Source organism: Lycium barbarum, chromosome 9 (assembly GCF_019175385.1).
Source record: "Lycium barbarum isolate Lr01 chromosome 9, ASM1917538v2, whole genome shotgun sequence".
Taxonomy (NCBI): domain Eukaryota; kingdom Viridiplantae; phylum Streptophyta; class Magnoliopsida; order Solanales; family Solanaceae; genus Lycium; species Lycium barbarum.
The window spans coordinates 108315472-108329047 of NC_083345.1; the positions used below are offsets into that span (position 1 = coordinate 108315472).

At 35.4% G+C, this 13576-nt stretch overlaps 1 protein-coding gene across 16 annotated transcripts; it reads right to left on the reverse strand.

The window, feature by feature from the left end:
• Positions 1-309: 309 nt before the first annotated feature.
• LOC132609331 (uncharacterized) lies at positions 310-7004 on the reverse strand. Of its 16 annotated transcripts, none has more exons than XM_060323245.1 (6): positions 5619-7004; positions 4390-4518; positions 3765-3902; positions 1505-1571; positions 840-882; positions 310-429 (listed from the first exon to the last, which is right to left on the reverse strand). In XM_060323245.1, exons 3-6 carry the CDS (start codon positions 3888-3890, stop codon positions 345-347), a joined length of 321 nt encoding a protein of 106 aa, XP_060179228.1. In that variant the 5' UTR covers positions 3891-3902; positions 4390-4518; positions 5619-7004; the 3' UTR covers positions 310-344. The 16 variants fall into 16 exon arrangements, 5 of the variants coding, with proteins under 5 accessions (XP_060179228.1, XP_060179231.1, XP_060179229.1 ...); XM_060323248.1 differs by having other exon boundaries at positions 3765-3899; positions 4437-4518; positions 5472-7004; XM_060323246.1 differs by having other exon boundaries at positions 3765-3911; positions 5472-7004.
• Positions 7005-13576: the final 6572 nt, after the last annotated feature.

The following is a 13576-nucleotide window of genomic DNA, read 5'->3' on the forward strand; positions in this document are numbered from 1 at the left end:
AATTGAATAAAATTAGAGGCACTAGGGCTTTTGTTATGTAAAAATATGAGGTAGCAGCCAAAAGGAAAAGAGCACCAAAAATTAACTAATAAAAGCCTGAAATCTGAAATCACTATGTATATGCCTAATATTGTTGTGTTCCATGTGATTTAGAACCTATTCTCTCGAACTTGAAATTTTTAGACCATGAAGTGAGTTGTTGGTCTAGCCAAAATTTAAATGACCTTTTGATTTATAATAATAGTTGGATTAAGCTTACAGTTTTACAGTACTATAAGGTTGTTTAGGAAAAATTTCACCTGTTCATTGATAAGCATCCGAATATAATTTCTAATCAAATAATCCTAGTAACATGATAAACAAATCGTCAACTTGTTTGAAGTCTTCAAACCTAGCACATATTGTCTTGTAAACTGTAGTCTCCAAATCCTGTAAAAAGCATAAAATAATTTTTGTTCAGGAAAACTATAAAAATCGATATTTTGCTATTTATTCAAGTCTGATAGCAGTAACCTAACATTCCAACATAATCAACACCAGACAAATTCTAAAAGATTTTGACAAGAGAGGCACTTGTGATGAACATATATACTAGCCAATATCCTCACTCCACATTACTTCACATAAGTTAAGCTTGTATCAATTATAATGTGCTCTCAAACAAGAGTGTGTAGGCTTAGAGATGGAGGAGGCAAAATCTCAACGAGTATCCGAAAAGATAGCTACAACTGAAGAAAATTCTATTTTCTTAGTAAGCGCCTAATATACTTGGTTTGAACTTGATCGACAATGGAAAACTACAAGAGACAAAAGTACAGCAGTGAAACAATACAGCAGACCTCAAGAAGTTACACAAGCATCGGCTTTGTACAAGTATGCTCCCTGTAGTTTAGCTTTCAAATAACTAAGTCAAAAGTTGATATAGGTAATAACAAGAACATATTTTAAAAGTCAAGTTGAATAGAACATTATTTGAGATAAATCGCACTAGAAAGTACTACACCAGATATAAGAACTCACCATTGGACCTTGCAGTAACAGGATTTAAATGGAAACAATATAAAATCAGATAGAAATATTATTTTCAACTCAAGCTCTTTCTTATAGTAGATTATAACAGATGTATGTTTAACTCAATTATGTCGGAACACCGCCAATATTTTTTAAATTGATTAGCTACAAGATAATCCTGATTTCTAAATTTACTAAATCGAAAATATTATAACATTAAAAAACGTGTATATCCAATTCACATTCAGTAGAGAATGGCTGTTTTTCTCTTTAAATCAAAGAAACTCCATGTTTAACCTTTAGTTCATTGACTCATTTTTTAAATAAGGTACAGTTTCTATTTTTTAAATAAGGTAGAGTTTCTTTAATTCTTTAACTCATTCTTGACTATTGTATAATTATTAATATCATTCAACATTTGATGTCATCTCTGACGCAAGAAAACTAAGAATCTTCAAAGGAGAAGAAGTGTTTCATGAGAAAATTCATATACCTGGAATATGAAGGAGAGTCTTTTGCCACAAGGAGCTGAGAGTGTTTAGCCGCAAGGAGCTGAGAAACTGATAGTAATGAATTAGAGTTAATAATTGGGGTTATGACTATCTAATCAAATACAAGAAACTGAAACCAATGAGATATCCGGGCATTAAGGTGTAATCATTTGGATTGTTAAATACTATCCATGCAAAACACTAAACAAGTAAGCATTTATCTTAGAATTGAATATTGTTTGAAAAGAACTAGAAAGAATATAAATTGTTGTAGTGGAGCACCAAAACTATGATCAATTAAATGTATATACAGAGATAGCAACTAGTCTGGTGTTAAACCTTTTTACTAAAATAAATGGTGTTATCACTTTATTTGACTATCAACTCCTTAATATGCATGGCATAAAGTTAAGTACCATAAAGATCTACTGAAAAATATCAATCTCTACTAATCATTGTTTTAAAAGGCAGTGTCAAGACTCGCCCCGGGGCTCGCCTTGGGGCAGGGCAGTGGCAAAACGCCCTGGGGCTAACGTGCGGGGCTTAGTTCCTATGAGGCTTACGCCCTAAGCGCCTAACCGTACGCCCTAAACACGCCTAACGCCCAACGCCCAGGGCTCGCCTAACAGTTCTTACACAAATTATATTTTAAATTCCTTAATTAAAATCATTCACCCTCATAATTGTTTAACAAAATAATGATACTTAATAGTTTTTCATCTATAGAAATAGAAGATTGGGTGTAGCTCATATAACAAGTCATAGTATTGGATATTTACTATTTGAGAACGTCGTGAGGGTGAATATCACTTAATTTAAAAAAAAAAAAAACACATAGCGGAATTGTACATTTTCACTTGTCATTGGTCATAAGTCCTATGTATCAGAATTATCATATAATTTTATTTTTTGTTCATGAAGAAGTTATGTTTTAATTGTAATATTGATAAATTTTATTGATTATTTGCTTATAGGGAGATAAAATGAATAGTATGATAGTAATAGTGTTTTAAGAAACTGTGTTTTTTTCCGTGTTTGAAAGTTAAAATGTTAGAATTGTTTTGCATTTCATAATAGCTTTTATTTCATTGTATTGTTTATACTTGTAAATTATGTTATATTTAATTACAAGTTATAAGCGGTGTATAATGGATTGCTTTGATCATTTTTTTGTGAGGATCAAGAGCGCGCGCGCTCACACACACACACACATATACATATACATATATATATATATATATATATATATATATATTTCATTTATTTACAGTTTTCTTTTATTTTTTTTATGTAATTTTACCTATTTAAACATATTTATTGTAATTATATTATTTTAAGAAATACTAAAAATTAAATACTCATGGGGCTTACGCCCCGTGCCTCGAGGCTTACGCCTCATCGAGACGTATGTAAAACGCCCCGCCTTACGCCCCCGCCTTTTAAAACACTGCTACTAATATAGGAGGATCAACTTCACGTGAACAATAACTTCTTGAATTCTCAAGACCTGTAAAAACACCAGTCCATAAAGAAGAACAGAAGTACCAGAAAAGAGGCTAAAAAAGAGCAACTCAAGCAAATAGAGGCGAGTTTCGATTCAAAGAGGAGAATTTAGTGTTCCTTACCAATCCTCAAAACCTACAGAAACACATGTCTATAATGCATTAAACCACTAAAGTATATAATCACTGCCCCCATCATCTCAAATATGCATTTAGAACAAATTCAATGTTGAGTTTGTAAATTGATACTCAAATGTCTAATTCCCGGAAGGAGTTAAATAAGTCTATTTAAAGCAAATAGGTTGCTGAGTGAATGTGGAGACATTAGCATATATCATCCTCCTTTTCTATTTTTATGGAGCAAAGACGTAACAAGGTGTACAACATTCAAGCCTTCCAATAGGAACTTCAAGAAATCCCAATTCTATTTTCTATTTTTTTATTAAACAGAGTGTCACTTTATCTAAAAATAGCCACAATAATTCCATTATATCAATTTTCGCTTGAGAAATAATCCAGGTCTAGCAATGAACATAATGAATTTTTTTGGAAAGTAAGATAAGATTATTAATGAGAAACAGCACCAAGTAGATGCATGTATAAACAACACAACCACAGTCCCCTAATAATTTCATGAGCTGAGAAAATAGAAAAACTATGTGTCATAAAGTTAGAAATTTAAGTCAAAAAGCCAAAATAAGTACAATTGTTTATACTTATGACACCATGAGATACAATCCTACAAAAACAAGCTACTTACATGAGCTTTACTCTTCCATATGCTTACATGAGCTTTACTCTTCCATATGGACTTCAATGGCCAAAGATCTGGCTGGGTAGCACCATTAGAGTGAGTTGTAGGAACACTTGACCGAAAATACCCCATCACCTTACGCTGCTACTTCCACTTTTAAAGAATTAGAGGTAGCATTAAATCCATGCCACAGACTTGAATCCAAAATCTTTCAAGGGACGGAAAGATTAAATAACAGAAGTTTAAAGCTGGTGCTTAATTCTTAACCACACAAGATTTTGAGATCCATAATCAGTGTCACTTCATATTAAAAATTGTTTGATATCCAAAAAGTCAGCCACGAGCAAATTTTTGTGATGGCTAGCACATGGCAGAGTTGTAAAAAATATATTTTTTGTGTTTCAAAATTACAAAATAAATGGCATTTCAAAATAATGTTAAAAACCGATAATTTTCTTGCAGGCTCTACTGTCATTCAGTCAAGTACAGTCAACAATTAAGATCAATGAAACAGCAATCCATCACATTCTACTTATCCAAACAAATAAACAAAAACCATCACACTCTAGAGAATGGAGAATGGAGAGTTTGTGCTATCCTCTATAAACTGAATTTCAATAAAGTTCCTTACTAGCAGCAATAGAGAATGGAGAGTTTGTTCGTGTACGAATAGTCCACCTGAATGGGAAGCCCTGAGTGCTCACATTGAAGCAAGATTTGCACTACTGGCCAACATGGGAACTCAGGTTTGATCCTAAAACTGCAATATGATGACACAAAGTAATCAAATCATTGGATTCTGGTGTTATGTGAACTGTTTCAGCTGATTTTTCAAAGCATTTACCAAATCTGTAGTCAGTACATTGTGGGTATTTGAAGTTGTCATGTATAACTGTACGAGAATCATAATGAACTGAAGGTACATCGATTTGATGCCTATATATTGTTACAAATTATCTGATCATTTTATCAACAAAAGCAAAATTGTAGAAACTTTTTCAGTAACATAAAAGCCATAGGCTCGGTATCTTTAATATATGCGCTAGACAACCTGATTTAATAAACAAAAATAAGGAGCTATCAAAGTCCAAAAAATATATACATTGCTTACCTAAGGATGTTGACAAAGCATGTTTCAGTCTATGGCTTTCAAAAGAATTAATTTCGTACCACGCCAAGTTATTTTCTACAATAAAAAGCCACTTTGACAATTTTGAAAATGAGCTTATTATACTCAAGCTCCATTGTTGCAGTACACACACACAACCTCAAAAGCAGATCAACCAATCTTCATTGTTCATGCACAACATACCTATCACAAAGGAGCAACTTCTATGGACCAGCATGTTCACTATCCACCAACAAGCAGTCATAACCACGTAGACATGATGATTCTCTATGTTGCTCGGACTCTTCAAGAATGTCGAGAGGTGCATGTCGGATCCTCCAAAATTAGTACATACTTGGAGGATCCGACAACATTTTTGAAGGGTCCGAGCAACTTAGATGAGTCTCACAAAATAGAATCATGTTTAGTCCCAAAGAAGTTGGGGGATCTCACAAAATACAAGTCAAAGAAATTAAAAAAAAGATTCATTACAACTGCTAAAAGAACTGTAGTTTCTTTATCAGTGAAAAATGGAAAGAACTAATCAAAACAAAACAGAGAACAAAGAAAACTAAAAACAGTACGTGCAAGAATAACGATTGTACCTGTTCTTTGTGCAGCGGCTAAAGACAATAACTTCTGCCCAAGTCTCATTGAACTAGTCTTAAAACCATCTCCATTTAAAATGTTGAAAGTTGGGAATTAATAAGACAGGACAATAAAAAGGACACCATGATAGTTAACGTGCATACACTGTCCTATAGTTGAAGTTGACTTGTTATCCGAAAATCCAAAGACCATACACGTATGACTTCTTGGTCCATTCTACAGCCATCATCTGGAACAAAGATTAGAAAGATTTACAGTCTCATACTCTAATATTTTTCTTCAACAAAAATCAGACCAATGAAAGTATCAATATCAATTGCTATTCACAAACAAGAAAGAAATGAAATACATTGTGTCACTAAACCTGAAATTCCACTCCCTAGATTTAAGACTTTATCAACAATAACAAAGGTGGCTCTATTTTTTATCTAACCAGTGGAAAAAGCAAGGCTGCAACATAGAAAAAATATTAGCACGACAGTTTGGACAAACTATTAGCATGACCTATTGAATAAGGAAGTCATAAAGGCTATTTTATATGACACATCGGGATATTTTAATTATAGAATAGCTACTTATTTTATTAGCATAGGAATTGACTTGCATACTATATCATATATATTGCAACCCTACTTTTTTCGACTACTGCTTCTTCATCTTGCTGTGATTTTTTCTTTCTTTTCATGTACTACAGATACCATCATTGTTCATCGTGAAGAACCCTCTCTCCATGTATTTCATTTTGAGGAAATTTCAGCTATCACCAGTTATAATTATGTGCCCCTAATACAAGTATAGCCCACCAAAAGTGGAAGATAGATTGTGCTACAAAAAAGTAAAACAAAAAAGAACAACTTGAAAAGAAGATTACCTCATCAACCACATAGTCAAGAAGCTCTGCCAAGGCTTTAGACACCACAAAATAATAACAACTAAGTTAACACTCCGGTATTAGAATTTGCAGTACATGTAATCTTATTAATTACCACAAGACTATGAAAACGAAAAAATCAACCAACAAATTGCACATACGCCAAACGCCCATTTATGGGATGTGGCGTTTGAGTGAAGGAACTTGGGGTGAATGTTCAGGAAACTCGAGCATTCTGTAATGCCACAAACAAGATGATAACAATCTTAGATGCAAAAACATACTTGTATTACAGCTAAAGAATTAGTCTATAATTCAATATTGCAGGGTAAGAAAAATCATTGATTATTCTCTAGCAAGGTTCATTTTTACAAGCTTAATTTTTTTTTTTTTTTTAATGGAGTACAAAGAACTAACTAGGGGACATTCAAAATTTGCAACAGTAACTTCAAATTTCTTAAAAAGTGTCACAATAATATCATTATATCAAGTCATCAATTGAGAAAAAAGCCACAATCGGGGTGGGTATACAGCTGTGTGACTTATATATCATGGTTATACAGTGCCACTAATCGGATGTTAATCCATTATTTGTAACTAATTAAAGACTATATTTATGACAGCGGGATATTATTGCTTATTTTTGTTTATATGCATCCACAAATATGACAGGATAGAACATCTATTTATTTATGAATCACATTTTAAGGTCTATAAAAATGCGTACCTTGGAATTAAACATAGACCTTTTGGGACCGGCAACTCTCACGTATTGAAACTCTTAAGGACCAGATATCTCGTCTCAAAAGACATTCTAGGACTAATAAAAGTTTGCCACTCAAAGTTTTAGGGAGCAGAAGTGTGGTCCCTAAAAGTGTATTAGGGACCAGTATTTATCCCGTCGTTAAAACACTTTTAGGACCAGTATTTTTATCTTGTCGTTATTGATCTTTAGCGGCGGAGCCTATTGCGACGGGTGGCGACCAGATTTTTTGATCCCTATTGACTAATAGGGACCAGATTTATGCTTTTAGGGACCATTTTTCCCGTCGTTAAAAGCCAGTTTTCTTGTAGTGCAAATTATATAGAACATGATATTTTAACAACAATTGCTAATAGCACACTTACTGGCTACTACAATTCAAATTACAATGCAAATATCCATCCGTTCAAGAAAAAAAAATGATAGTAACTAGCTTAGCTCGTTCACTTTATAGCAGAGGCTGCATTAATTGTCGGAATATGGTAGATACAGCTTTAATGGAGGAACATGGTAGATAGAATTAGTTGGGTCATAAATAAATGGAGTTTTTTTTTTTTCATATATAAAATATAAAAGTTTGGGGTAGTTTTTAAAAGTTTTGAAAAGGCCAAAACATAGATCTTGGCCCAAAAACAGGTCTAAGCTAGAATTTGGGATTTGAAGATTCATCTTTTTTGTGCGTGGATTGTCCTTCTTTTGGGGTGGTCTTTAATTTTTGCCCCTCAGATTGCTGGTCTTTAATTTTTGCTCTTCGCTTAAAAAGGTGACGAAAATACCTCGATGTTCTGGGTTCGAACCCCTGCTCAGTAAATTAAAAAAAAAAAATCGCAAGGCAAGGCTTTTGCCAAAAGTTTGCCTTATGTTGTAGACTTTGCCTTAAGGCATAACTAAAAGTTTGCCTTATAAGGCAAAGTCTGTCATCTCCGGCAGACTTTTAGTTATGCCTTATAAGGTAAAGTTTGTCTTACAACACAAAGTTTGTCGTCTCTGGCATAGGTTCTATGTAACTTCGCCCGAATAGGCATAATAGAAACCCATGCCTTGCGACATTATTATTAATTTTTTACTCTGCTAGGTTTCGAACCCAGAACCTCGGGGTATTTTCGGCCACCTTTTTAAGCGAAGGGCAAAAATTAAAGAACAATCCGTATGAAGAGCAATTGTGCAAATTGCCCTTCAAGATTTGTCTTCGAAATCTGTCAAATTTTATGGCCAAACAAAGATTTGAAAACAAATCATCAAAACATGCTCCCAAAATCTATGGCCAAACGGGAGCTTAGTTACTGCAAGTCTGCAATGCCTTTTGTGAAATATTTAGTATCCCCAGTCAGTAAGTAAGGGGTCGTTTGGTAGCTGGTTAGGAGTAAGTTATTCATGTATTAAAATTCTGCTTATTTAATACTGTGTTTGATAGCTAGTTATGAGGTGAGTTATTCATATGTAAAATTAGTACGGTGTTTGATTTGCAATTTGAAAACCTTCATAACTAATACATGCATAAGTTATGAGGGAATCTATGCATTGTTTTATGCATGACAAAAGTTGAAATAACTAATACATGAATAACTAAATCCTGCATATTTAATACCTGCATAAAATAATACATAGATTCCCTCATAACTAATCCATATATTACTAATACCTGCATAACTCTAAGTAGCTACCAAACGACCCATAATTTCTCTATTTACCTTTTTCCCGGATTGCTTCCTCTCTTAACATTTCAATATAATTACCATGAAAGCAAAAGCAAATATCTAAATTCGTTTCCAAGGACAAAAATAATCCAAGAAAATGATAAAGATGGTCCATTAAATATTTGACAATTTATGTTTGTTAGATTTGATGAAACATAAATACTAGCAGAATGTAGTGGTGTGCTATGTACTTGGAGCACACCCTCTATTTGCAGTTCTGAATGGATACATTCAGCGAATTTGGGGGAAATATGGCATCTACAAAGTAGCAATGATGAAGAATGGCATAGTCATGGTGAGATTTGATAATAAGGTGGGGGAAAATGATGTGGTACAAGGAGGGATCTATCACTTTGACAATAAGCCATTGATTGTTAAAGCTTGGACCCCGGATATAGAATTCTCAAGGGATGAGTTGCTATCAGTCCTTATATGGATCAAACTTCTAAGTCTAAACTTCAAATATTGGAGTCCTAGAGGTTTGAGTAAAATTGGCAGTTTAGTAAGTAAGCCTCTAATGGTGGATAAACGCACTGAAAGGAAAATGGGACTAAACTTTGCCAGGTTGTTAGTAGAAGTCAAGATGGGTGTGGAATTGCCAGATGAAGTATTGTTCAGGAACGAGAAGGGGAATGTGATCACACAAAAAGTCACTTATGATTGGAGACCATCCCTATGTGCCCATTGTCACAAGTATGGGCATGAGAGTGATAGTTGTAGGAAGAACAAGGTCACACCAAAGGTTGTAATTCCACCTACGCAAGTAGTTCCTATACAAGAGAGTGAACAGGTAACTGGGGGTAGTGTGGACATTGCAGCACCACATCAGTAGACCAAAGTAACAGAGGCAGTAAAAAACAATGCAGTAGCCAAAGTAACAGATGCAGTAAGAAATAATGTAGTAGCCAAGGCTCCTATGGGGACAGGCAGAAATCCACAGGCTGGTATAGGGTAGGTACATGCTCAGAAGGTAACTGGTGCACCCTCGGGGGAAAAAGGTGGAGTGAGTGTTTCCAATACCTTTCAACCCCTTAACAATGAAAAAACAGGTCAAGCTAAGCAAGTGAACAATACTTAGAAAGGGGGTGGTAATAATACTGTCCTTATTAGGGATGGTTAACATCTTATGTTGGAATGTGAGAGGTCTTAATGGCCTCTCAAAATAGAAGGAGGTAAGACTCCTTTGTAATGAGCTTGAAGTAGGACTAATTAGTCTTTTGGAGACTAAGATAAAATGTAATAGAATTAATATAGTTGCTGAGAAATTATTTGGTGGATGGAAATATTGCACTAACCATATATCACATTATAATGGAAGAATATGGGTGGTTTGGAGGGAGGATACATATATCGTGGTTAAGTGTAGTGAGAATTCTCAGGCTATTACGTGCCAGGTTGTATATTTACCCTTGCAATTACAGTTCTTGGTAACATTTGTATATGCTCACAATGTTAAAGATAAAAGGAAGGAATTGTGGAATTACTTGAGCCAAATCCATGGTGGGAATTCTTTTCCATGGCTGGTTCTTGGAGATTTTAATTCTGTTCTTCACGTGGAGGACAAAATTGGAGGGAATGCTGTTACCTTAGCTGAAGTCATGGATTTTCAAACTTGTATTGATGATTGTGGTTTCACTGAATTGCCAAGAGGGGGCAACAATTATACATGGAATGACAATCAAGTTAGCAGAATTTTCTCCAAAATTGACTGGACCTTTGCAAATGGAGAGTGGATGGACACAGTACCAACCTGTAAAGTGCAATATCTCCCTGAGGGTATTAGTGACCATAGTCCAGCACATGTGACACTAGTAAGCGCAACACCAACAAGAAGAAAAGCCTTCACTCGACTGAAAGTAGAGGGAACAACCACAACGTTACACCCTAAAACTATAAAGTATTGTAATGCACAGAGTGCACATTCTGATTTTTTGAGTATTGTGGGAACTGCATGGTAAACACAGGTGTATGGATGCAAGATGTACCAGGTGATTAGTAAACTGAAGCTCCTTAGGCACAAACTTAGAAGCATGCACACGAATTATTTTAGCAATCTGATGAATGAAGTAGTTGTAGATAGAGAAGTTAAAAGAAGCTCAGGAACTGCTACATAGTAATCCATTAAATAGTGATCTTCAACAAAGGGAAAGAGATTTAGGTAGGAAATTCATGAGGTCCAGTTATTTGGCAGAGGTGATCCTGATACAAAGGAGCAAAGCAACCTGGATGAGACTGGGTGATGACAATACCAAGTATTTTCATTCAGTGATCAAACAGAAGAAGTTGATGCAATCTGTTTTTCAGCTTCAGGATGAGGGGCAACAAATGCAGCATGATCCCGAAGTGATAGCTGGCATATTTGTAAGAGTTTATCAGCACATGTTGGGGGAATTAGGTGGTACTAGGTAGAAGCCTCATCAGGGGTTCATTGCTAATGGTCATACTCTAACTGTTGAACAACAAGTGGAGCTTCTAAGACCTTATTCTAGGAAATAGGTCAAAGATGCTATATTTGGCATTAATCCAAATAAAAGCCTAGGACCTGATGGGTATGGGAGTGGTTTATTCAGAGATGCATGGGACATCATTGGAAAGGATATCACAGATGATGTACTAGAGACATTAAGTACTGGTAGGTTGCTACAACAATTGAATGCTACTAGTATTACTCTGATTCCAAAAGTTGCCAATCCTGTAAATGCTGGACAGTTTAGGCCCATTGCATGTTGTAATGTGGTCTACATGTGTATATCAAAGGTACTATGCCAGAGGTTGATATTAGTACTGTCTACATTGGTGAATGAAACTCATGTTGCATTTGTGAGTGGAAGATCACTTGTCCATAATGTCCTCATATGTTATGACTTAGTGAGGCACTATAATAGGAAGACCATTCCTAGGTGTCTTATGAAAATTGATCTAAGAAAAGCATATGACATGGTGCACTGGGGGTTCTTAGAGGACATGCTACATGGTTTAGGGTTCTTTGTTAAGTTTGTTCAGCTGATTATGATGTGTGTGACCACTACTAAGTTCTCAATTAAAGTGAATGGAGATAGTTATGGATATTTTGAGGGCAAAAAAGGATTAAGGCAAGGGGACCCCATCTCCCTCTTGCTCTTTGTCTTAGTAATGGAATACCTCTCTAGAGTATTGGGCAAGATGTGCAAACTACAAGACTTCAGGTTTCATCCAATGTGTAAGAAACAGGAACTGACACATCTGTCATTTGCAGATGACTTGATGATCTTCTGCAAAGCCAATGAAACATCTGTATAAAGGGTCATGAAAGCTCTACATCACTTCTCAACAGCTACAGGATTGGTTGCTAACATTAATAAATCTAATATCTTTATTGCAGGGGTGGATGATAACATGAAAGAGAAACTGTTGCTCCTAACTGATTTTGCTCTAGGATCATTCCCAATTAGGTACTTGGGCTTGACCCTATCTCTGAAGAAGTGGAATATAATTGAATTCCATCAACTATGTTTGAAGATCACAGAGAAAATCAGGTCAGCATCAAATATGCACTTGTCATATGCTGGGAGATTGCAAGTCATTCAATCTGTTCTATTTTCTTTGCACAACTTTTAGGGCTCAGTCTTTATCCTACCCCAAAGTGCGCTAAAAGAAGTAGATAAACACTGTAGGGAATTCCTTTAGGGGGTCACTGAAGAAAGAAGGAAGATATCTCTAGTTGCATGGGATAAACTGTGAGACCAAGAAATCAAGGAGGTTTGAACATCAAAGGCTGCAGACTTTGGAATGTGGCCTATGTGGGGAAATTGCTATAGTTGATCATGGAAAATGAGGACTTGCTTTGAGTAAAATGGATACATGGCATTTATATGCATGATACTGAGGATTTCTAGGCCCATACTCCACCTAATGACTGCAGTTGGTATTGGAAGAAGCTGCACAAATTGAAATTAAGAATGATAACTTGGTACACAAATCATCATTATTTCTTAACTGCCAATGGTAAGTACTCATTTACTAGTGGATAGTTAGATCTTCTAGGTTCTTACCCAAGGGTGGTCACTGCTAATTTGATATGGACAAGGGTGGCCTTGCCAAAACATAGATTTATTTTATGGTTAGCTGCACACGAGAGGTTGCTCACCAAAGATAGGATTCATGGGATGGGATTACACTATGACTCAATTGACTGTGATTTGTGTGAAGGTAATTGTATAGAGGATGCTACCCATCTATTTTATAGTTGTGCTTGGACTCAGGACTTATGGGCTGCAATGTATGGTTGGCTAGGTATTAGACTACAACATCAAAGGGTGCATACAACTTTCCAGAGGATCAGGAACAAACGTTGGAGCAGATTCAAGAAGGAGGCAATGGCTGCTGTGTATGGAGCCACCATATACCACATTTGGACAGCAAGAAATACCAACAATTTTTGAGCTCAAACTGTAAATATTAGTTTTGTAGTACAGCAGATACAAGATGTAGTTAGGGGGAGACTAAACATGTATAGGGATATAAAGAAGGGTAGGAAATATCTTCACTTTATTGATGCAGTTTGTAATTAGTGACTCCTGAGGCTCACTAGTTCTTAGCACCCTTCCTGGAAGGTGACTGAGGCTATGGGTGCTCTTTAGGTGTATTGGTTTGTGTTTGTTGGTATGGTAATATTCATAATTTATTGCCAAAAAAGATTTGATGAAAACAGTGGGTATTTTGTTACTTTTGTCCGAGATTTTTCTCGAATGACTTGAATTTATTTTATGAAAAATCGATCTGAAGTGTTTT

Bases quoted from the DNA above. Each gene is read 5' to 3' on its own strand.
- LOC132609331 (XM_060323245.1), bottom strand. From the start codon at position 3,890: ATGGGGTATTTTCGGTCAAGTGTTCCTACAACTCACTCTAATGGTGCT. The intron at 1,572-3,764 runs GTAAGTAGCTTG...CATTACTATCAG, and splicing joins TATGGAAGAGTAAAGCTCAT to TTTCTCAGCTCCTTGCGGCT. The intron at 430-839 runs GTCTGCTGTATT...TGCTTTTTACAG, and splicing joins TGCTTGTGTAACTTCTTGAG to GATTTGGAGACTACAGTTTA.